The 26,551-nt window shown below is 46.7% G+C and overlaps 2 protein-coding genes across 8 annotated transcripts in view; one reads left to right on the top strand and one right to left on the bottom strand.

The window, feature by feature from the left end:
* Positions 1–26,551, bottom strand: part of LOC139760366 (probable glutamate receptor) — a 183,599-nt gene that overhangs the window by 16,522 nt on the left and 140,526 nt on the right. For 2 of the 7 annotated variants that reach the window (XM_071683442.1, XM_071683443.1), the window contains exons 12-13: positions 8,973–9,384; positions 3,052–3,311 (exon numbers count right to left, since the gene is read on the bottom strand). In XM_071683442.1, the coding sequence (XP_071539543.1) occupies positions 9,253–9,384 (132 nt within the window). In that variant the 3' untranslated portion in view covers positions 3,052–3,311; positions 8,973–9,252. Of the gene's footprint in view, positions 1–3,051; positions 3,312–8,972; positions 9,385–26,551 lie in introns of those variants that run through there. The other 5 variants (XM_071683445.1, XM_071683444.1, XM_071683447.1 and 2 more) reach the window with 5 other exon arrangements.
* Positions 11,802–26,551, top strand: part of LOC139760427 (aquaporin AQPAe.a-like) — a 41,286-nt gene continuing 26,536 nt past the window's right edge. The window contains 1 exon segment of the mRNA XM_071683665.1: positions 11,802–12,292. Coding sequence (XP_071539766.1) covers positions 12,076–12,292 — 217 coding nt within the window. The 5' untranslated portion in view covers positions 11,802–12,075.

Genomic DNA, 26,551 nt, shown 5'->3' with positions numbered 1-26,551 from the left:
GAAAAACAGATGGATATGTACATAGTATTTATGGATCAGGAGAAGGCATATGATAGAGTTGATAGAGATGTTTTGTGGAAGGTATTAAGAGTATATGGTGTGGGAGGTAAGTTGCTAGAAGCACTGAAAAGTTTTTACAAAAAATATAAGGTATGTGTAAGAGTAGGAAGTGGGGAAAGTGATTGGTTCCCAGTGAATGTCGGTTTGTGGCAGAGGTGTGTGATGTCTCCATGATTGTTTGATTTGCTTATGACTGGGGTGGTTTGAGAGGTGAATACAGGAGTTTTGGAGAGCGGGGCAAGTATGCAGTCTGTTGTGGATGAGGGCTTGGGAAGTGAGTCAGTTGTTTGCTGATGATACAGCGCTGGTGGCTGATTTGGGTGAGAAACTGCAGAAGTTGGTGACTGAGTTTGGTAAAGTGTGTGACAGAATAAAGCAGAGAGTAAATGTGAATAAGAGCAAGGTTATTAGATTCAGTAGGGTTGAGGGACAATTAATTGGGAGGTAAGTTTGAATGGAGAAAAACTGGAGGAGTGGATTTAGCAGCAGATGGAACCATGGAAGTGGAAGTAAGTCACAGGGTTGGGGAGGGGGTGAAAGTTCTGGGAGCGCTGAAGAATGTGTGGAAGGGGGAGAACTTTATCTTGGAGAAAAAATGGGTGTTTGAAGGAATAGTGGTTCAACAATGTTATATGGTTGCATGGCATGGGATATAGATAGGGTTGTGAGGAGGAGGGTGGATGTGTTGGAAATGAAGTGTCTGAGGACAATATGTGGTGTGAGGTGGTTTGGTTGAGTAAGTAATGAAAGGGTAAGAGAGAAGTGTGGTAATAAATAGAGTGTGGTTGAGAGAGCAAAAGAGGGTGGGTTGAAATAGTTTGGTCACATGGAGAGAATGAGTGAGGAAAGATTGACAAAGAGGATATATGTTTCTGAGGTAGAGGGAAGGAGAAGCGGAGACTAAATTTGAAGTGGAAGGATGGAGTGAAAAAAATTTTGAGCGATCGGGGCCCGAACATACAGGAGGGTGAAAGGTGTGAAAGGAACAGAGCGAAATGGAATGATGTAGTATACCAGGGTAGACGTGCTGTGAATGGATTGAACCAGGGCATGTAAAGTGTATGGGGTAAACTATGGAAATTTTGTGGGGCCTGGATGTGGAAAGGGAGCTGTGGCTTTAGTGCATTACACACGACAGCTAGAGAGTGAGTGTGAACGAATGTGGCCTTTCATGTCTTTTCCTAGTGCTACCACACGCACGCGTTGGGGTCAGGGAGATGCTATTTCATGTGTGGCAGGGTGGCAACAGGAATGGATGAAGGCAGCAAATATGAACATGTACATGTGTATGTATGTGTATGTCTGTGTATGTATACATGTATACGTTGAAATGTATATGCATGTGTATGTGTGTGTGGGGGGGTTTATGTACATACATGTGTATCCAGATGGGTTGGGCCATTCTTTTGTCTGTTTCCTTGCGCTACCTCGCTAACGCAGGAGACGGCAATTAAGTATAATAAAAATCTCCCTTTCTGAGATTAGTGGACCCATAATCAACAAAGATTTACCTATTTACAAAGTAAAATACTGTGCTTAAACCTATAAATGATACAAATTTACAATGGAGTTCTAGTACTAAAGTAGAATAAGGCTCATTAAATCTCCATGACTATTTATTCTTGAGCATAAGTTGCTTTTTTCATCTACAGCAAGTCCTATTCTTTTTCTGACAGCATTGATGTACTTCCATGCAACATTGCCACTATAAGATTTTTCACCCTAGTGCATCATATACTGGAATTATGGCTCATCTAGACTTGAAAGTCTGTTTGTCCACATCATTTTAAGTTTTCAAAAACTAACAAACCCCATGAATGCAATTACTGCAAAGTTTTATCTGATGCATAAAAAATATACCAAAGTACAATCTACAGACAGCAGCACATCCTTGCTAGCTAAGTGAACAGTACCTGTAGTGATACCTCAGATATCTGGTCCTTGTTAAGTTAAATGAAATGCAGCAATTATATGATTTTAAAACAAATTATTGTTTAAAAAGTGGAAAATAAGCTGATGAAAGCTTATGTGTGAATACAAACCATAAACCATTTTAATGTAGCGAACAAGAATAGATTATAATTAATTAACTCAACCCCACTGTGTCTGTGGTGTACACATCAATAATTCCTGAACAGATGATAACTTTACAAACTGAGAAATATGTTACCATAATGAGATGCAGCCATGATGAAACTAATCAAAATGAATTTCTTAAAACAAACTGGCATTAAAGCACCGTTCATGTGTCCTAAATAAATAAACTGGTGAGGATATCTACAATCCAATATCCTTCAAACCTTAACACCAAGGAAACGTGGTGGATGACTAATCATGAAATTGCAGCTGTAAACAGTGTGCGCTGATGAGGTCTGGTCATAAAATGAGACTGCTGATTGCATTTGTAGGTTTAGTTGTGGCAGCGGGTGATAGCGAAAGATGACTGACACTGGCTAAAGATAGTAAAGGCAGATAAACAAAGTGGTTATACGGTTGTTAAAAACTGCTGATGATACATAGTAGGACCACAAGCTTTACGTTTTTCACCAACACTTCTCCTTTAGCCTTAACATCTTCTGCTCCCTGATAGCAGGATGGAGAATGGTAATCAGATACCAATATATCAATCAACCTCTCCTTTTCAATCACCTCTTCATTAAGAATTCTCATCTCTATAATTTTCCCATCAAAATAATCAGTCATGTATGATGTCAGGTTACCGAAGCCACTACAGTTGATGTTTGAGCCAGAAAGGAGGCAGGGTGTTACTTAGGTTTCGTGAAAGAATGTGGCCGCCATGTGTCTGTGGGTATACTGTTCATTTTAATGAGAAGAAATGCGAGTATTCTATCCATGACCCAAAGCCACTAAGATGGAGGGAAATGTGAGGAGGGATAGAAAGCGAAGGAATGTACAATTATTACTCCTTGCACCAATGCAACACTCTCAAGTTTACATACTCTACCAAATTAATGAATCACAACTGTTTACCAAAATCAAATTAGTCCTCAAGCTTTCCACGTGAGAGGACCGGTGATTATCTCTTGTCCCAGATTTGTTCTTCCTGTCGCACCCACAACTGATGGATTGCTGATTTTCAGTCCACACATGCAACACCTCCATCTCGCACACTATATCTATATTTTCAACCCTGGATTTTCCTGCGGTGAACGTTTTGGGCAAAATTTTGCAGGTTGCTCTCGCTGGCCGGGGAAGAATGTTGGCGTTCGTCTTCAATCCACGTGTAATCCCTAACAGTATAAAAGAAGGCCGATCGAAATAATAAATCAAAAGCTGAATAACTATAATCACTATACCTCAACCCAAAGCGTACCTTGGTAATCAAAATCAATTGATTTTCAGTTTTAAACAATAACAGATACAAAGACCCTAGACTATACACTTCAGTAGGTGAAAATATCGCTTGCCCGAATTCATCCGAGTTCCTTGTCAGCTTTTGAAAAATATTATACAGCTTGGTGCAATATATATATATATATATATATATATATATATATATATATATATATATATATATATATATATATATATATATATATCGCAGACCTGTACGTGCAATTTAACTTTAACGCCTGCTTTACCTAAAGTGCAATAAATCTACAAAAACGTGACAATACCTAAAAAAGTTGCATGTACTGTATAACCGACAACATGATTTGGGGAAAATGTCAACACAAAGTGTTATACACAAAGTGTGTACATGAAGAAGTATGTCTCAAGTGATAAGAAAAAGTGTTGCATTGTTTGTCTATGTAGCCAAAGCCTCAATAACCTCTTATATATAATCAACACTTAGACCTTCATTAGAGGAGTGATGTAAGGAGGTCTTTGTACTCTTAAGAATTCTAAATTGATACTTTCTATAATGAAAAATCGTCTGTGAAGACTTTCATTATTTGTTTTTCTACAATACAAAATATAGTACTGATGTAAACAATTTTTTATCTCTGAGCAATCCTCATACTCAGAGAATTAACTATACAGCAAGAGGGGCTTCCTGATATCTGTTCTTTTAAGAGGATTCCCAGTATCTGCTCATTTCTTAGGCTTCTTGATATGTGTTCATTCATGAAGCTTCCTGATACCTGTACGTTACTGAGGCTTCCTATTACCTGTTCATTACCGAAGCTTCTTGATGTCTGTTCATGACTTAGGCTTCCTAAGATCTGTTCATTATTTACGCTTCCTGGTATGTCTCTTACATAATTTTAAGAACTGAAAAAATAGAACTCGACCTTGAATCTAAAGCTCTTTAAGTAGACGATGACGAAGAAGGTTGTAGATGAGAATTGTGATATGTTACAACAAAGTGAAAACGATACATATATATTCATAACAGACCGAGATATATGATGTCACATCGAGGAATGAAATCTCTTAATATGAGGTGTGAGGCATTAACATTACACCATGGATGATATTAACCGGAGACGGGTTAAGCCTAACAAGCTACAACATTAACAACACACAAGGTCAGGTACGTGGCAGTTGACGAGCTGCGTCACACCCTGCAGCACCACCAGTGATACTCAAGCCAACGTGACGCACACGGGATGAAAACCACGACGTCTAGGATTACTCCAAGCCCAACTTACTCTGTGGGTCGGGGTAACCCTGTGGAGTTGGGTCACTGGGCGGGGTAACCCCGTAGGACGTAAGGGTTGGGGGTGAAGTGCTAGGTGACCCTGTAGGGTAGGCATGGTGGCCCTTTAGGGAGAGGTAATCTTGTGGAGTAGGGCGGAGGAACGAGATGAGCACTTGGGGTGTGGAGGTGGGGCGAGGTTACCCTGTGAGATGTGGGGTAGACCTACTGGATGAGGTAATGCCGTGGGATAAGGAGTGATGGCACGATGTAGATCGCGTTAATGTCCATACAGGAAATGGTAAATGCTATTTTCATTTAATGCTGATATCCCTTGCGATGGTCCGAGTGTGGATGACGGAATGGCAAGACAGGCGTGAGCTGTGAGTACAACCTAACCTACAACACGTTTTCTACTTATCCAAGCCTAACCATCATCACCCATAACGCCCTCCTACAGTGCACTACACTACCTCACTTTAGGCCTGAGCATTACGTAAAGTCTTCTGTCATTAAGATTCTCCTCCGTTCAAGCCCCGGGGTTGTTGGTAGTCAGCAGACACTATATATGGGACTCGGTGGTCACACGCGGGTATTTTCGATTTCACACCACGGGACACACGCTGCTGATCGGAAAAAGCATAGTTCCATGTTCCCCACCGCTGGTAAACAACCTTATGTAAAATTCAACACCGTCACCTATGCCAGGGTTCTGTCTCGGCGGTGTACAGAAGGCAGGTGTGACCTGCTACGGAGAGTGTTGGCCCATGAGGAAGACTACACGATCAATGAGTACGACGGTACGGAACCTGTTCGGTATCAATAAAGGCTGAACAAAACTTGATATAAAGATTCGGACGACCGGGATACGACGAACACTACGTCTCTGATCCCCCAGTCGCCCCTACCTGACGGAGGCATTACATATCATCATCAATTATATACATGGTACCCATGGCGCATCTCGTCGGGGATGGTTCATGAGAGTCCTGGGCCTGGGAAGGCCAACAGCAGTGCTGATCAAGTCTCCGGGCCCTGCCATGACATCAGCCAACCCGCCACTCAGCGGCGACTCGTCCATGTAGGACGTGCAACCCGCTACCTACGTCCAAAACAAGGTCGGGGGGGTCACGGTACCTTCGGTTACTACTGGAAGCCAGCAACAGGAGAATGATCGACAGTCCCACCCTCCATCGCAGGGCGTGGTACCCTCCCAGCAGATGTGGTGACGTTGTCAATGACATCGTCAGCAAAGCGTGGCTCTTCACGCGAGGGACAAGCGAGATGCACCTGGTCCTCCCGCTCGGTACTCTGTACATTTACTGGGTAGGTTTGCGACGCAGAAATTACCGTCTCTACATCAATCTCGAGAGAGACGCTTAATCTGAGGACCAGCTGACGATGGGGTGTGACCTCCAGCACGGGATGGTAAGCTGGGCAATACTGACAACCATCACAGAGGAGGAAGGCACGGAAGGCAGCATCATAAAACACGGGGGCATCCATAACGTGTGACCTCAGTCAGGTAGGAAGACAGGGAAACGCCGGCCGTATTCCTGTAATTATGAAAGCGCTCACAACCTTGGTGTCCTACCCAGCTAGGCCACACTACTACTTCCCCTCCGCCTGTATTACCTGCCTGACCCTGCCTGTCGCACTTCCTGGCAACACACACGAACATGCACTCTTTTTTAACTGCCAAGCACCTCTTCCTGGAGAAGCCTTTAGAATCCTGATGATCTACACACACACACACACACACACACACACGATCTACGTCATAATCTACACACATTAATCCCTGACGAAAATCAGTGGAAGTTATTCCTCCTGTGAAAATTCGTCTCACTACAACGCTTCTAAGTACAGAGAAATGCAGATAGACATACGCCGTGTTCGCAACATGGCTGAAGACCCCACCCCACCCCGTCTGGCCTCCAGCCTCTACGGGACTTCAATCCACACCTCCCTCGCTCTCACAAGAGCTATAAACACCACCTGATGGCGACGTCAGCAAGTCACCCCAACAGCTAACGAAGGGGCACTGAAGGGGGGCGGGGGGGCCTGCATGACCCTTGAAACACGACGGCACGGACCCTATACAAGAAGGTACGATCCTTGCGCACGACGGTACAGCCCCTCAGCATTGTGATGTCTCGTATGCACGACGACGGTATGACCTTGGGTATGATGGCCTGACCTCTCTGGCCTGACCTTCAAGTGGGGGCAGGCGCTGCCAACATCTCCAGGCCACAAATGTTACCGCGAGTAAGAAGGCTAGCGCAGGTGTTGACCACAACCACCAACACCTGTTTCCAGACCATGTTCGAGGTGCCGGTGTCTTGCTGGTTGGCATCGACAAATGAGCGCCATATTTTGGGTGTAATGAACGCCACCCGAATCGTAATGAGCGCCACCCTTGGTGTAATGAGTGTCACTCCGGAGTGGTCAAAGTATGGGGGGGAGGGGAGGTTGGCACTTCCACGTTGATGTGAGAGAGAGAGAGAGAGAGAGAGAGAGAGAGAGAGAGAGAGAGAGAGAGAGAGAGAGAGAGAGAGAGAGAGAGAGAGAGAGTACGGATGATAAAGTCATTTGCTACTGCTGGTTAGCCACGCCGTTCACATACCTGGGGATGGTATCAATTCATACGCCAGGTATCACACCAATTCATATTCCAGCAACGTTATCCAACCTGAATGTCATCCATGCTGCCAAGATAACGCTATCTTGCTCGTCCCGGGCAACAAATATGACCTACAAACATTGTGTTGCATCAGGTTAATTTGATTTAGGGTAGTTGATTAGTCGGTTCAATTCGGGAGCACGACGGTGCGACCCTACAACACGGTTGTACGACCCTTGAGCACGACGGTACGACCCTTGAGCACGACAATACGACTCTTAAGCAAGACAAGTGGACCTGTCGGGTATGATAACTTCGGCTCTAACCTGACCTAACTTAAGACTCAGGTCAAAGGTCGTGCCGCCGTGCTCAGCCATTCCCAGCACCTCTGACAGGCTGGCTGCCGGTGGTGGTATGTGACTGCCCTTAACTTCCCGAGGAAAAGGAAATCGGTGGAGATAAATGAACGTGCGCCATCATTATTCTGCGAGTGCTGCCAGCCCCTGACATGCCCAGCATGCTCCATGACTTGGCCATGAGAGGGGCGACCATCACAAGGCCAGGCGTCCAGGCACAGCACATTCCCGCGTCCCGCCTCTCTGGCTGGATCCAGCCCTGACGCCTGTCAGATCAACGTCTCCCATTTGTTTCTTACCCACTCACAAACGTCCCGGTACTCACAACTCACTGTCTTCCAAACTGCTTTACCCCCCAGACGGATGCTCACAACGCCCCTAACTACAACCCCATCACAGATGGTCACCAACGCCCTAGCTACAACCCCATCACAGATGGTCACCAGTCCCCTAACTACAACCCCATCACAGATGGTCACCAGTCCCCTAAATACAACCCCATCACAGATGGTCACCAACGCCCTAGCTAAATGAATCCCCATCACTGATGCTCACCAGTCCCGTACCCTCACTACCACACCATCACAGATTCTCAACACTGCTACATCCCCTAACTGAACTCCATTCATGTTCTAATCTGCCATCAATGATTCACTGAGGTTCCTTATCATCATCTAATTAATCGCAGAAGCTCCAAGTAGGTAATTAAGTTAAATTACTCTCGAGTCCTGAGCACGCAAAAAACGTAACTTATTCCACGCGTTCACACTACCTCACCTATACACCCAAAATACCTACACTACACACGCCCACACGGCCTAATCTACACACCTACGACCTACTTCACATTTACCCACGTAGACCCATAACCTACCAGAGATAGAGTGTATTTATGGCGGGCGTCACACACCCCGAGCTGGGTTCGAGAGGAGACATTTATTAATCCATCTTTCTCCTCCGCCTGACAGTAGCGCAAACCCCACCACCACCAACACGGAAATCAGGAGGGATATCACCTAAAGGTCGAGACGTTACCGAAATACGTGGACCGGGGACGCCATTAACGTCAGCTGACGTATATGGACACTTTGGGCAGAAAGTGGAAACTGGGGAGACAAGTTAAATGGTAAAGTGAGGAGTAGTGAGTGGGGGAAAACTTCTTCATGCATACTTCGGTGTAGGCCATTTCGTAATACGATGTAAAAACTATGAAATATCCGTAAATACTACTACTACTACTACTACTACTACTAATAATAATAATAATAATAATAATAATAATAATAACATCAATCAGAACACATATTTACAACACCGTCAGGAGCCTTACTTTCTCGTGTCGGTCGAGCAGCCTCCTGGCTTGAGGTTCAAACACACACCACTTGGCGACCGCCTCACAGCAGCATGGAACACCGTTCTTGCTTACCACCACACCAGCCGAACGTAAAACCAGATCATGCGAAACTTCTGTGTGTTATCTTTATTGTTGGTCCTACAAGGCTGGTAGCAGGATAAAGATAGCTATAAAAATACCTGGGTCTAAAAAGTATTATAGCACTGTGATGTCACCAATGTATGAATAGTCTATACTGAATGGGATTTTACTTATCTTATTCTAATGGTCCGTGTGTCTGTTGGATGTGGGCCCTGCCTTGCTGAGTGGACACCCAGGCTCTGCTCACACATACAGCAGTCCCCACTCTGCCAGCACTGCTCCGCCAGCAGACTTCCTGCAGTGAGACCTGCCTATTTGAACACCTCACACGGCTGAATTTAGAGACATGATCTATGACAAGATAACCACCTCAGTCGTCCACGATTGTCAACATGGTCCAAGCAACGTGAAGACACATGATGCACAACGAAACAAAAAGGACTCTGAACGGAAGTGAGGTACGAGCGGTGTCGGGAGGGACGTGAGCAAGCACTTCCCCAGCAGGAGTAGAGGACACGAAAATCGCGCCTGATAAAAAATTTAAATGAACGCAAATAACGTGGAAGGAATTCAGACAACCGTAGGACAGACAGCACTCATGACGCACACGTGAGGACATACGCACTTCCTGCTAGGACACGATGAAGGTGAACTACAACCGACAGCAAGGATGTTGCGGGCGACGGTGTTGCGAGGGTGTGCGGGGCTAAGGAGGCGACCTACTGCTATGAATACATGCAACGTTGCTGGCTGGATGGCTCACCTACCCCCGTCTGAGACAAGTTTATGTCAGGTCGTCAGGTTTACATATTGTTGGGTTGGTCTGAAATGGTCACGTTATAGCGCACCTGTGTTACGTTCAAATGTTTGCATCATTTAGCTAGGATAGGTTTGGCTACATCAGGTTATACGGTTAGGAGCTTCGTTTTTAAGGTCAGTTCAGTCTGGCTTACAAGGTTTGGGTCACGTTAAGTTAGGCTTTGCTGTAAGGAGGTCAACACCACGACAACACCACAGGCAAGGTATATTAGGCCACTTTAAGACACTGCAAAAACAACCTTCTTTGGTTACCCCACCGTGCTGGCTATCCTCGCACCTACCCTCTCTCTCACTACCCCTGAGCTTGTACACCAGGTTTTCTGAAGCATACCACAAACACTGGTACCTATCAAATGCTAACTATGAATATAATAAGAGAAAATATGTTCTTAGTTACTTTACCCAATTTATGTCTCTTACTAGTGCTCCCATTAGTGCTGAACCGATGTATTCATTCCATTTTCTTTAAGCGGTCAAAAAAAAAAGAGAAAACGAACACGATCAGTCACCACATATTTACGACGAGGAAATGTGGATGGCGGTTGCCAAAAATATTCACCTGTAGACTACATCAAGGATAACCAAACCTGTAAATACTACATGTTAAAATATTCTCCATCAGAAGTGATTACCATCATATAAATCCAACATTTCTGTCAGGAGAAACGCTTTCGGTGTCACACAGACACACACACACACACACTTGTTTAAAACAAGCGTGTGTGTGTGTGTGTGTGTGTGTGTGTGTGTGTGTGTGTGTACAACCAGCAAAATGCCTGCCAGACGAGAGGTTATATTTAAACAGACGCAAATAAATTTCCTCGACCTTTCCAAACAATTTTGGTTCAATTATTCCGGAGATTCTGTCCGTAATCTTTCCACTTTGCTCGCTTTAGTTAGGCGAGTACTTAGCCTAACATACAATCAACAGGGAAGAATAATTTCCTTTAATTAATTTGCTATCGACCGCCAACATTCATTCACAATACCCCGAGCATGACAGTGCAGTAACCTAACCACGGTAGACATGCCCTTGCGCATTCATGGGTCAAAATGCCTTGCTTGATCATCCACATCGCTTCTCATGATGACCGAGATGAAATAAGGGCGTAAAGGGCACGATGATACCCGAGTAGGATGATAAGGCGTAAAGGGCACGATGATACCCGAGTAGGATGATAAGGTGGACGTAGACACAAGCTGTACAATGCGTGTGCCGGATACCATGACGACAATGACACTGCCCGGGGTCACTATCATATAATGGCCGCTGACCAGTGGTGATGTGTGTGGAAAGATAGACAACTGTGTCAGAGTTCTGCGACAAAGAAGTCATGGGTTCTTATGGAAAGACTGGTGTCTGGAAATCCTGGCATGCGCACTGGGATGTCCACATTATCACTGCAACAAACTGAAGTGTGCGAGGAACATTCCCCCGGCAAAATAGGTACATGATCAGTACAACTGTGATTATGGTCAAGACTTGCTACAATTTTCATCTGTTACATTGAAATACAATAATACAATAGTAAAATAACCTCTTACTACCCGTATGTGATACCTTCTAAAATGGAATGTTAAACCGGGTACCGTAATAAAACTGGAATGTCGTAATATAATACAGTACCTTAAGTGGTTTATGTCTTTCATAACTGGATAATATATTTCAGTACGCTGAGTGGCTGGAGAGCAAGTGATGATGAGTTACGCTCACTGACGCCGCCCCTGGGCCCCCAGCTCCCTCCTTCAAAAACAGTGATGTCACTTGGCCGGCTAAGTTTACCTCTGCTGTGACGTCGTGAACGTAGGTAGAAAAAAAATCTGATACTGCTTGAGGGATTGAGAGGAGTAGAGTGATTGCTGCTGGGGGGAGGCGGGAGATGCAGAGAGGCCAGTAGTGTGCCCTGGTGACCTGAGCGACGGTGTTGTGACGGCCGGGAAGGACGGACGGACGCCCCGCGCCGCGCGGAAGGCGATATAAAGCCCGCGCGACGCCAACCCAGGCCAGTCATACACTGATTGTCCTACAGTCAACAGGGGGCTTTTCAGACTTGAGGTCGCCATCGCCCAGTGCCCTAGGACACTCTATCCACCACCACCACAAGCCTTGTTCCTCACTACAGATAATCCACTGATAAAAAAAAAACTTTGCAAGAACTAACGAGAAGAGCAAGCAAAGATGGGGAAGATTAAGGATATGCGCGAGTACGTGGGCATGGCCGAGCTGAAGAAGGTGGACACGCTGAGGGCGATCGTGGCCGAGTTCTTAGGTACGCTGGTGCTGGTGTTCGTAGGATGCGGGTCCTGCCTCGCCGAGTGGACCCCAGGCTACGCCCCCTCCGTCGTCCAGATCGCCTTCGCCTTCGGCGTCACCGTAGCTACCGTGGCTCAGGTAAGACCCCTTAATGAGGACAGATGAACAGGTGTGGCGAACACCTGCTATACAGTCACACATGCTCACACACACACACACACCATATATATATATATATATATATATATATATATATATATATATATATATATATATATATATATATATATATATATACAAAAATAGATAGATATATTAGTCAGTAGAGGTAGTCACGACTGTGGGTGGAGTACTATGATAATACGCCTGGCGTAAACTGTCTCTATGAAGATGGTGACGTAAGGGTTTGGTTAGGACCTTTGAGGCAGGATGCACAAGTGTCGCCCTGCAGTACACCACAGGGCTGGCAGTGAGCGTAAGGTACGGTAATCTTCTACTGTATTAAGGGCAAAGGTGCTAAGAAGTACAGTAAGTTTTATACACGGACGTATCCAAACCTGCGGGGATAAGCGTGTGACACAGTGCTGAGGGGGGTGGTGTGCGGGTTGGGGGTTTAAATGGATAGTTGTAGTAAAGATCAGCTCATCAGATAGGTCCACAAACACATGACTCAGTAGAGTGGGGAGGGTTATATGAAAAAAAAAAAAAAAAACTGGGTTAATCTATGTCAATATGAGCGCGCACGCGCATGTTCTAACATTTGTATCTTCGTTCTGCTATTACGGAATCGTTGCTGTGTATAACAAGAAGGATTTAATAACCTGGGTTTTTCAGTCGCATTAATATTTTTTCTTGTTATCGTACGATGGGTAAATAATACAACAAAATAAAGGGTTTACGAAGGGGAGAAAATGTGGGGTTAACTATTAGTAACAGTTAATATCAAATACAAAAACGAAGCAAGGACACAGAGTACAAGTATCAGGCTACAGCCCCCGTAACTGAGGACGGGGTAGGCACTACACTGCGATATATGTGTCGTGATGAAAACACAGCTTGATCGCAGGGTATCAAATACATACGGGAGGATCAGACAGACGTCTTGAATCTAACCATTCGTTACAAGTCAAATGTTTCCTTGACACTGAGTGGAACACTATCAGTCGTGTTGACCACACAGTCGCTTAACGTGTTAAATCATTCACTTCATTCTTTCGACGCCACACAGAACGTGATCAGGAATGATACAAACAGCGTCCCGATGTAATACAGCCGTCGCATATGACCATCCTGCGCAAAGCGGGATGAAAATATCTGACACTTTGTTCAGGATCTACAGAGCTTTTACTCGGTACGTAAATTGATTGACAAAGGAATTAAAGATCTACAGACTCGGAGCAAAGTGTTGGGAGGATGTCTGCATCAAGCGCCCCCTCCAGCAGGCTGGTCATGTGCGAGGATCCTCATGCGAAGCGCGAGGCCCTGGGCACATGACCATCAGACGCTGCAGGCGACCTTCCTGACAGCGTTCTAGTCGAAATTCACACACATGTCTACCTCGAGTACGTCACGATGCATTGGCGCCATTCGATGAATAAGGTCTCAATTACGAGGGAAATCACTCATCACTAGACTCCCACATGCCTTCTGTACACTCCACACTGAGGCAAGTTATCAGTGTGGTCACTATTTAGTATTTCATAATCATACACCGTTACGTTTTCCCTCTCCCTTGTACCTCTTCACTATCTGGTTATCGATTAACGAAAGATAAGAAACATCATCGCTACTGAAAAAACCCGCGCTCTTTTCCTTATTCTTAAAACAAAACAACCACTCCATAGGAGGTGATGGGTGACGTGTGAGAGATCGAGAGATGACAGTACGAGACCTGGATGAGAAGTGAGAGATGCCTGGATTCTCTAAGGTGCAGGAGGAGGAGGGATGGTTGCTGTGTTATCAAGTCATACATGGTTGCTCGTAGTTTTAGAAAGGTTCATATACGAATTTAAACTGGGGGTGGGGGGGGGGGGGAGGTTAAGAACAGTTCCATTCATCCTTCCCTGTTGCTAAAGAATGTGAAAGCTGCGTCTGTGATAACAGGGAGACATGAGTGGCAACCATGGAGATAATCTATCCAACAGCGAGACGAGTACACAGAAGAGGCGTGGATGCCAGTACACAAGAGGGAGCGAGGGAGATAAATTAAGGACAAACTGCCCAGATGGGACAGACACGACAAATGAGGATAACAGTACCACCTTGTTGTTGAGAGAAGTCACGGCAGAGTCCAGAACAGGTTGGCAGATTATGAGACTGGATCTGGCTGAGGCAGCTATGGTAGGAAGGGGGAGAACCGGGCAGCCATAGGGAGTGTGTTACAACAGGATTTAGAGTCAGGAGGAACACCCAGAAAAGCCCCCAGGAGGTAGGCCAGCTCTACACTGGGTGAGTGGGGAGCCACATCGACCAGGATGGCATTGTAACAAGCAATATTCCAGCAGGGGGACAAAGCATAACAGGCCAGAATGAAGTAGCAGGTTAAGGCATGACGGACGTAGTTTCTGAGCGGGTTGACCCCCCCTTGAGCGGGACGGCACGACCCTCGAGGACGACAGCACGACCTCAGGGAACGACTACCCGACCTGGAGTGAGTCATCAGGTTAAGACAGGAAGAACAAGAGTTACAGAGGTTGTACCAGGGTTAGCCAGGCCAGCCAGCAGGTTACAACGGGGATGAAGAAGGTTTAAAAGACTTACAAGCTGTCACAATTTCGACAACATGTCCTCAAGTCAATAAAGATAAAAGGTAGGAGGGTTGCCAGCTATTGGTCCTGTCTATTGTAATACGGTAAGCTCTTTCTTCTTAATAACTCAACAACGAGTTTTGAGAATCAATAATTCACTGAAAGTTCAAGTGGTGGTCGGGTGAGCACAGCTGTGCCCCGAGAGACAACCCAATGTGATAAAAGATACCTGAGGAACGCACTCAGATATCTGTAAGAATGTGAAGCCGTGTGATAACCAAGAAACGTAATCTGTTTGTGAAGTGCGCTGCGATAACATTACACGCGCTCCACACACGGTCATCTTGTACCTCCTCCTACACCGACATCCTCCATTACATAATTTCCTCCTCGTATCCCTAGCTAAAGGCTCAGATCCCGAAGTCAAAACAAAAACATAAGTTTCCTAACCCTAGTTCTCTGTCAATACTAACTTTTGAACACCTTTTAATGAACTCTTCGCAGAATTCTTTTAAGGAAACGCAGTTTAACGCCTTTTATTGAAGTCTTTCTAGAATTCGTCTCAGGATTTTATGATACGCAGTTTTAATTCCCGTTCAAAAAAAAAAAAAAATAATAAATAAATAAAATAGAATGAGGGATGACTCATGTAAAACAGAACACTACCATCGCACAACTGCCTCGAACAACATCACAAGACGTTGAGGAGGTTCCCGGCTGGTGCAGTGCTATAAACTTTAATAACATTAGCCACCAGTATTGTGTCACGTAAGAACCAAACTACCCGCTGCCGAACAACGTAGGTTGTAACGAACCAAGAACTATGATAAAACGTCACGTCAGTCAGCTAACACCATCAGCTGTGGGGTATCTGCCGCGTTGGCTGCAAGTCTTGTGCTGGAGGACGACAGATGGGAAAGCTATTGGCAATCTGGAGTCATTTGATGTGTCCTCCCGGCCGACATGTCAGCCTGGGGGATGGGCTGGGGTAGCCAGGTGTCCCCTCCCGGCCGACCTATCACCCTGGGGTTGGGCTGGGGTAGCCAGGTGTCCCCTCCCGGCCGACATGTCAGCCTGGGGGATGGGCTGGGGTAGCCAGGTGTCCCCTCCCGGCCGACATGTTAGCCTGGGGTTGAGCTGGGGTAGCCAGGTGTCCCCTCCCGACCGACATGTCAGCCTGGGGTTGAGCTGGGGTAGCCAGGTGTCCCCTCCCGGCCGACATGTTAGCCTGGGGTTGAGCTGGGGTAGCCAGGTGTCCCCTCCCTCCCGACATGTTAGCCTGGGGCTGCCAATCATGCAAACAGATAATGATCACCTTCATCGGATCAATCCCATTGTTCGAGCAGAGTGGAAGGACGACACACACACAGAGAGGAAAAAAAAAAAAAGGCTTAATCACATGAGCCTTGACCTTGAGGCGACCAGGCTGGTCCTCTACCAGTCTCAAGTGAGGAGATCCTTTTATATTTGTGGGACCGGAGGAACTACGACGGATTATGTGGCTATGATAGTGTGGGGCGCTGCCTGCCACAGACCACGACGTAGAGGATGGACGGAGGGGGACTGGTGGAATACGGGTGGGGTTAAATTGGCTTGGAATGTGTAGAGTTGTGGTGTATCTGGGAGTGCGGGTGTGGGTGTGAGTAGGATGGCGTGAGGGTGTAGACCAGAGGAAAGCGCATCATGGCCATCAACGTTTATAGACAGACTACACACCAGCTCCACACACGGCAGGCTCCTGTACTTGAGTGTATACAGGAAGGCTTGGTAGAGAGACGAGACCAATACACTGGTGATGATGTACAGACGAACAAGTGGGTGTTGGAACTGGGTGTTGCCTGATGCAGGAGGGTGTTATGGCTGGGTTTGGCGCGTGGTGAACGTGCAGTGCCCAAGAAGAGGGTGTGTTGTGGCGTGGTGGTGTGGACGGTCGTTATGGCAAGGTGTAACAAGGGTGTAGCGTTGCAAACTACAGTGTTGGGTGTTGCCAGGACGGCGACACCCCTGCCTTCTGCCTTGTACTGCCAACAGTATGAAATTTCTGGGTTGCTGTTGGCCCGATATTGCTCCTTCGCTGTTCATGTCACACATCTTTTATGGCATATCTCTCTCTCTCTCTCTCTCTCTCTCTCTCTCTCTCTCTCTCTCTCTCTCTCTCTCTCTCTCTCTCTCTCTCTCTCTCTCTCCCTCCACACACACACACACACAACTGCAACACAACGCAGGGCCGTTGAGACATACGACACCCCCCCCCCTCCCCCGGGGGTTTATGTGCAGCATCAGCCAAATAATTCGTGTCACTGAAGGTGGGGCAACGAGCAGTAACTAGGACTGTCAACAGGTGGGTGAGGTTGTCAAGGGGCGCGCGAGGCTGTCAACAGGTGGATGAAGCAGACAGTAGGAGGGTGTGGCCAGAAAACAGGAGGGTGGTCAAACAACAACAGGTGGGTGGCCAGACAAAGGGAGAGTGACCCTGTCAACAGTACACTGGCCAAGAAACAAAGAGTGTAGGCAGACAACAGGTGTGGTTGTGATGGTGTGGTACAATAATACGCTGAAATAAACATCACAAAATTATCATAATTTATGAATAAATTAAAAAAAATCATATTAATCATATAGTAATCAAGAAGTGAACACCCAAGTGATTATAACGAAAAACAAAGGAAGACAATATGCAGGTGCAATAATGCTGTGCGACTGGCCACTTATCCGTGGAAAGATCATGCCAATTTCCGCTCGTTTGAGTGTCTTGGGGAGATTACCAGGTTGGGGGAGGGGAGGGGAGGGGGATTATACCTACACCAAGTGATCTTCAACAGGAGTTTCCAGGAACCCAAGGATCCTTCGAGTATCCTTCAAGGATTCCCAGAAATTCTGTTATACTGAGGAAAGAAGACGTATTGAAACTGTGTAGTTCAACATGAATAAATGGAATTCTTATTTGAGCTTGCTTAACGACATACAAAATACTTTATTGAATTTCTTTTCTTTTTAAGAAAGAAAGGAAGACAATGGATGTAGCAAATCGGGGTCCCAGAAAATAATATATGTTGCTTACAGGACGCCACGAGCAAGAAAAGGGTTGAAAAAACACTTGACACTTGGCAACACCCCACAACACACCCCTCCAAGGTACTGGGCCAACCTCCCCCACACCACACTTGTGTTTGTTTAGCCACAGAAATATTTGTTTAGTAATCTACTCCACACCTGTACCACACCATCACAACCACACCTGTACCACACCACCACAACCACGCCTGTACCACACCATCACAACCACGCCTGTACCACACCACCACAACCACACCTGTACCACACCATCACAACCACGCCTGTACCACACCACCACAACCACACTCTCCAGACCTATACCACCACAACACCACACTTCCCCGGGCCCATACCACCAGCACACACGTATCACAAGCCAGAGGGCCACGCTGCGTGATATTCTAATGAGCTATGGTGACTGGACTGGGTCAGTCGGGCTCCGTAATGACTTTGTGAGTAATTAAAGCCTAACTAGGTGGTTGTGGATGGGATGCCGCCATACGCTAGAGTTATGTAGAATACCTGGGGAGTTTACATGCTGGGCGAGAGAACGCGAGACCGAGAGACGTACTGGGGCGAAAAGTAACCTCCCAAGGTTGGGGGGGGCTGTGTTATATGGGTGGCAGAGAACGTTCTTCTCCTACTTACCCTCCCCAGATACCTCCCCTTCACACACACACACACACACACACACACACAGAGTAGAAAATTCTACAAGGTACATAGTACAAATACGATGGTCTGAAAAATACTTCATCATCTCATCAAGTTTTACCAAGTCAAGGCGCCTCTTGCCCATAATAATCATAATATGTGAAAGTAACTCCGGGAACCCGTCGCCACGTTTTCAAATTATCCTCTCAAGTTCTTTCAAGTCCTGACGTGTCGTCTAATTTGCATGATAACTATTTTCTCCTTATATGAGTGTCACACAGACGGCTAATTGCTCCATGAGGCACAGTATCACTGACCCCACAAAAACTGTGGACGACGACCGCTGAGGTCCTTCCTGTCGGGGAAGCAGACAAGCTGACACCACAACTATGAGCGAACACTTTTCCTGGCGTTCTTGGGGTCCGACGAGGGCCAAACGTGACCTCATTTCGGGACATACTAGCGGGTCAACGAAAGGTATAAAGGTCAGAGGCAAGTCTGTAAGGTCACCTAGTGCCCATATGACACCCGAGTTATAAATTACAGTTGGGTGGAACACTTGGTCCAGTGCTGGAGAGGAGTACGTGTGATAACCTATATGATGATAACTACAGCCTCATGATAACTTGTTATCATCTGCTTCTCCCCAAATTATCGTCAATTATCATCAATGCTCAACATACACATCTCCTAACGTTCCATATATCCTCATTTGAGTTTGTCATTTCTGTCTTATTTGTCACTTATCTCGTTACTGTCCAATTTGTGATTTTGTTTTAATGTTTATATAGTTTATCGTTTAAAGGTAAAGATAAGTATTTATTCTTATCAATACCAAATTATCACAGTGAATGAGCAGAGGACCTGGTCCAGGATGAGCGAGATAAGACACTCTCGAAATAAACTTACTCGTCTATTGATAAAAAACAAACACAGATGCTCCCTATCAGACCAACAGAATGCTTGAGATAAGATAACAAAATGATTGGTTACATATCATTTTTATATGACGTTACGTTTTACCGTCCGATGTGAGGCACAATGACCGCCTTGTGTTTGGATGATAGCCTGGCCCCCCGTGGCACCTGCTGGCCTGAAGAGCAAACACTGCTGGCGAACCCCCACTCGCCGGGTCCACATCCGTCACCGAACACTTTTAATAACCCGCCACCTTAAGGCCACTGAGCCTCGGTTTACGTCAGGTATCGAACAGATGGTTTATGGACTGGTAAATCCTGGGTTTAAGACGCCATCTGCCAGGTGTCTGGGGTCTCTGACAGTCTGCCAAATGCGTGACTCTCAGAAAGTCTCATAATTTATGTGCTCTGGTGAAGTGGACTCTGATCAATGTAATCTTCAGTTTATGGGGAGAGTAATTATCATGTAGAATGGCGCGAGGAAGGACAATGCGTTACGTTATCAACGAGCAATGTTAATTTTAGTGTTACCAGAATTCAGTAACAGCTGCAGATAACAGTTTGTACCGCTGTCTACTGTCTTAGAACTGTGAATGATTGGAAAGTGGAGATGGGCTTGGAGACGAGGGAAAATATGCAGCTGAATGATGCGATAATATGTGAAACCTGTCTAACACTGATGACCTGTCTAACACTGAGGACCTGTCTAACACAGAACTAATGAAAACTTCACTTGTATGGCGTGTATATCTTCATCCTCGGATTCAAAGGATAGCCAAGTGAGGATTTCACAGCTTCTGCTTAGTCTTAGAAAACAATCGTCGTGTATTCTCACATTATACCATATTTCCCCCCTTTATCACATATACCATCATCACATCATACTTACATTCTACCATAAAGCAAGAAACAGCATTACAGTCTTCCCACCTGCGGGTGTTACTGTACCACAGTGACACTAAACTAACACTGCAAAACGTAAACTACTAGCAGTTCACATCCATGATCACCAGGGCGAGTCGGAGGTATGGGTGAAGCCAAGCAGGGAAGGCACAGGGAGGTGCCGCCAAGAACACACTAGCATACGATAGCGTAGGGAGGCCTCGGTCCGGGTCGTGGGCCCAGGCTGAGGGAGACAACAGGGGTGTGGAGGTTGAGGGAGGCAACACTGGTGCCCCGGGAGGGTTGAGGAGACACCCAAACCACAACACAGTGTTCGGTGTAGCCAAGTAATCGTCGGTGTAAACTGCCACCTGCAGCTGCTCTCACAACACTCCTTGACGAGCTTAATGTAGACAAACTACCGAGAAATGTTCTTGGCGTTTCATTATTTTTTTCTTCTCCTCTTCTGATGGGTTTAATACGCCGCTAACCCCTCCAGCGACACGTTACAAACCTAGAGTATGACGTTACGAACCTTGAGCACGACGTTACGAACCCTGAGCACGACTTCAGTGCAGCCCTTGAACACGATGTTACCAAGATTGAGCACAACGGCAGAGCCAGCCACTCCTTAAACAGTACAACATCACTTACCAACAGCTGGCATGACACTGTGGCGCTTAACGATACCATTAAAAAAAATAGTCAAGCTGTCTTTAAGTTCTACGTAAGCTAAATTATAACGCCAACGCTACAAAAAAAAATCACTTAAAGTTAGACATAAAAGACTAGAGACATATGTTATCGTAAATACTATTCTTGGACGATATCCAGAGGCATCATTTTTTTTGTTTTTCTTCCGAAGAAAAACCCTCGCAACGTCTCTGATCTGAACCACTACATCACAAAGGGCCAAGAAAGGAGCCAGCGGTCTGTTGCTGTTTGCTTTCCGTATGTACAGCCTTACGTGACGTTTTCATCAATATATCAGAGAAAACTGGTGGACGGAGCTCTTGCAAGGGGAGACTACTATAAACTGCTGCTTCGGGCGCCAGCCGGGGAGACAACAGTAAATTGTTGCAAGGTGTGATCGGTGGGGAGAGACGACTGGAAACTGTTGTCTGGGGTGCTCAGTGGGGAGACGACTGTAGTAAACCTGCATGGGGAGCTCGGTGGGGAGACGACTGTAAACTGTTGCCTCGGGGCGCTTAGTGTAAAAACCCACCTTGCAATCCCACCTCAGATTACAGGCTGATGCCGCAGTAACTGTACCTTCCTCCGCAGTGGCCTCGACACTGGGTATTAAATACCACTGCCTAACTCATAAATGAGAATCATGAGAGGAAAAAAATAGTCTCCCGTTAAAGCAGTCGCAAGAAAACGAAGCGTAATGGAATTATCTTGGGGGGGATAACGAAGCGTGTTGGAATTATCTTTATCAATTTCAATTTATTTTATTCCATCCGCGGAGAGACGTACACAGAGCATATAGTATGTATACACCTTAATAATAACTGTAAAGCAAGGAGGAGACAGCAGCATCAAACAGCACGGAGAGGGATGGCTGGAGAAACGTGTTACCTGAAGAATGAACAAGACGGAAGGTTCTTTTGATTCCAATCTGACCAATGGAAAGGTGGACGTGGAACCATCCCAGATGTGTAATCAGTACTTCATACTGAGACGAATATAATATCAACAGATATGAACCAGCTGCTCACAAGAAAAATAGTTACGCCGCCTATACAACACCCACCAGCTTTCAGGAAACAGAATGTCTAATATTTGTCCCTTGGCGTTTCCCAGACAGAGTGCACGATACGGTGGTAAACATCATGTTTATGTCACCATAGGAAGGACTTGTGGTGTTCTGAAATTGAACTGACGGTGGACGACGCTATCTTATATGAGAAATACAGGTAGAAACTTGTCTTCTAGCATTACTGAATCTGACCCAAGTTTCTGATTCCTCACCCCCCAACACGCAGCACCGGTGACTCGTGAACTTGAAAATCGTACGAGCGTGGCCTGACCTTGTCCTGACCTCTGGCGGCGGTCAAGCCCATCCCTGGGCTACGTTATCAGCACGTCCAGGGATCCTGTGTCAGGAGGTGTTCAGGATGCCCCACCCCCCACCCACACATCCCACACGATCCGGCACTTTCAGCATCTGCCACTCGACACATCCTACGCAACCCAATACATCCTTATCTCCCGTGTACCCCCTCATGGACCCTTGCCAGCTCTGAGTCCTATCTTTTTTTTCCCCCTTTTAAAGGACTTGAAGCCTTTTTTTTACAGAGGATTTTTCTCAAGGCAGCATCGTAAACTGGAGTGTTGGGGGGTGGGGCTTTTGAGAGATGCACGGAGTCTTGAGCTGCTGGTATGAGAATCATGCTGGACCTGAAGAGCAGAGATTAGATGACACTGATTACCGACTGACCCACCCCGTCACCGCCTCTTGAAGCGGCCGCCGGCACATACCTTGCCAGGCCCCGATGATAACCCCCAAGGGCCTCTTCTTAACGGGTATACGGAAGAACGATGAACGAAATGCGAGGGAGAGGAAGGAGGGAGAGGAAGGAGGAAGAGGAGGGAGGGAGAGGAGGGAGGGAGAGGAAGGAGGGAGAGGAAGGAGGAAGAGGAGGGAGGGAGAGGAAGGAGGGAGACGAAGGATAACTGAAAGATTTACATATACATAAGGTGGGAGTGTGGACGAAGAAAAACAGGTGTAACTCCACCCCTATCTATCTATCTGTCTACCTATCAACAGTCCTTGGTCAACGGCCACGGTGTCGAGGTCATGACCTGACCAGACCTACTACAACAACTACAGTGTACCAGGTCATGACCTGACCAGAGCTATAACAGCTACAGTGTACCAGGTCATGACCTGACCAGAGCTATAACAGCTACAGTGTACCAGGTCATGACCTGACCAGAGCTATAACAGCTACAGTGTACCAGGTCATGACCTGACCAGTGCGACGCGACATTCAAAACCAAGTCTTGGGAAACTAATCCTCACTCCTCACAGTTCACTGGCGCGTTCTCACCTTTAGCGCTACGTTCAGATGTCGGCGCTGTACAGAAGACACCGGCTGGCTATCAGAATGATCCCAGCACTGGGAGGCAAATCCCACGAGGAACGGCCAGACGACCTTATCTTATTCACCTTAGAAACGAGGGCAAGATGTGGTGTAATCCAGGTGAAAAAAAAATAATCAATGGCTTTGACATTCCTGGTCTAAGCAGCTATGCAGGGCAAAGTCAGTCCAGACATAAACCGAGGTAGCAACACCATAAACTCGCGTACGAACTTGAAAAACGAACTTCGCCTCACGTCTGCGACTGAAGTTGTCCCCACCTCGCGACTGAACACCTCATCAGCCAATTCTCGAGTCACATGCACGCTATTCTTCTCCTACCACACTGATGTATGGGTTTCCCATCACGGTAACAAAACAGTCTGGCGGGGACCTACTGCTCTGCTGCTGCTGCTGCTTACGTCCCTCTGCAAGGCTCCTCGAGAGTAACATGTATGCTCTAAATACAATCGCTAGACGCAAAGTTGATGGTCCGCCCACCAGGCGCAGGTGACTATCGTGATAACGACGCCTCAGCCAAAATGACCACTAGAAGTAAGCCAGGGGCATTGTGGCAGAGGTTGGTCCACTCCGTCCACACGCTCCCCCCCCCCCCCCCCACATGTACACATCCCCGACAAGTACACATGAGCACAAGCCTTTACAGACACACGCACACATGCAGGAGTTCTATACAGACACTCCATGCATCAAACACGGTCGACAGAAAGCACAAGAGCGACGACCTGAAATTTGCCTTTACGACACACAAACCATCATTATCTCCTTCCTATCCTCCAGATGTAAGTCAATAACAGGAGACATAAACAAGCCGGGCACAGGGTATGCCGACCCCCACTGTTGTCTCTGGTTCTCGACGAGTTATCAAAGCAGAGCAGACACCGTAAGCATGCCAGCAGGTTATCTTAAGTCTCCTGGAGTATCTTTATGGGTTATCTTAGTGTGTCGCACGTCTGTCAGGTGGAGTGGATGTCATCATCGATGGGTGGGTGGGGTGGGTTGAGGGGGGGGTTATCTTGTGTCTGGCTCTCGTCTCGTGTATGACACTTGACCATGAAGGTACAGTACTGCACCAGTGCACGACGGTATGGCGCTTGAGCACGACGCTACGATCTCTAAACACGAAAGTACGACCTTTAGGTGTAACAACCTGGCCTTCAACCTGATCCAAAGAGGTCAGGTCAAAGGCCAAGGGTCGTACCGTCGTGCTCAGGAGGGTATAGATGAGACTGACTACCTCAGGTCGTTCCGTCATGAACCAAGCAGCTATTCATACTTTGCTCATATACTCTCATGGTGTAATACCTTCACAAGAGGACCTGGCTATACTATCATCTTGGCCACAAAGTCTGGCCCACTCAAAAGCTAATCATATCTTGTGACAAAGAGACGGTTCAACCCCATCCACCATTACGTACGACATCCTGCTGTCGGATGGCGCAAGATCCTGCAACACTCCGGATGAATCAAGCGTTGTGAACATCACTGTATGACACCTATCACCTATTATAAGAAGAGCCATTGTTACTCTGGACAACACTTTGATCTTTCTCTCCCTCTCCCATCATGGCACCTCTGTGGGAGCAGCCCCCGTCCACCTTGTCCCCAGAGCACAAATCGCCCTCCCCTTCACAGCCCCATGCCCTCCATGGTACAGGAACCATCATTGTGGGTTTACTGTGACGGTGGCCTCCATAAGGTGGTACTCTAACCTCTGAGGATCTCGGCGCCCACCATCAGACCACTCCATCACCCACAAGATCCCCCAAGTGGGACGATGGTGGATGGGGGAAGACGTGTGGTGTTGGGGATAGCTTGCACGGGGGTAGTGAGGTTCTGTGCTGAGGGAGGAGGCGTCTCACACGATACACGCGCACTCTCGCCTGTGCAGATGTGATGTCTGTCTTCACAAACAGCCCATCTGTACTTTACCCACACAGGATGGCAATATTGACATCTTGAGTGGCTCAAAACTCTAGAGTGTGGTAGATTCAATGTGAGTGTGGCGGTGGGTAATGTGTAAGTGTGGTAATGTGTTACTGTAGAAGCAGTACCAATCTCGTGCAAATGAAGTGGCATGTAAGTGTGGTACGAGTCGAGCCGACGGCGCAGATGTAGGCAGGTGCAGCTTCACCGAGCACGCACAGCTTTGGTGAGCATGTGGGTGAGGGGCAACAGCTGTGGCTGGCCCAGTTCTGCCATCACACCAACAGCAGCACCACCACCACGGCTCAGGGCTGTACAACAAACACAGCCGTACGACCCACACAGCTGCACGGCCCACACAGCTGTATGACCCACATAGCTGCACGACCCACACAGTTACACGAGGTTGGGAGGGAGGAGCACATGCCCAAGAGATGGTTTGCCTTTACCTCACGTCTGGTAAGAGGTGACAAACTGGCCAGAGGACGGGTGGTAGACGGTATATACAGGAGTGTGGAGGTTCATGATGGTGGCGGTGTGGTGTTGTGGTGCATGTGTTATGGAGCATGTGAGCACCAGGGCGGCGCGGCGGTCGTACGCGAGTCATGATGGTGTATGGTTGGTCGTGGCGAGGCGGCAGCTGTGGAGAGTCGTGGTTTCTTCCATTTGGCGCCACCAGCAGCAGCTGGAATACTTCTTAACCCCTTCACATGCAAGCCCTGGACCCTGCCCTGCCCTGCCCTGGACCCAACCTTCGACACGTTCGCCACCACAATTTCTCTTAAATTACCAGAATCAGAGTGTGGCCCAAGCGGGAACTCCATTACCCACCCTCCTCCTCCTCCTCCAGTGCCCAGCGCAAAACCACCTCACATTTCCTTGTACACCCAACTCTTCCTTTAAGTAATAGACATTGAATACATATCCATCTGGTGCAAAACTGTATATCTTGAATGCAAACCGAGACCACACGAGCAAATGAATACCCTAATCAACGCCATATATATATATATATATATATATATATATATATATATATATATATATATATATATATATATATATATATATATATATATATATATATTGCAGTAGGTGACAGTGGTGACGT

This window comes from Panulirus ornatus, chromosome 36, assembly GCF_036320965.1.
Source record: "Panulirus ornatus isolate Po-2019 chromosome 36, ASM3632096v1, whole genome shotgun sequence".
Classification (NCBI taxonomy): Eukaryota; Metazoa; Arthropoda; class Malacostraca; order Decapoda; family Palinuridae; genus Panulirus; species Panulirus ornatus.
Note: the sequence above shows the minus strand (reverse complement) of the source record. Positions and strands in the feature narration are given on the sequence as shown.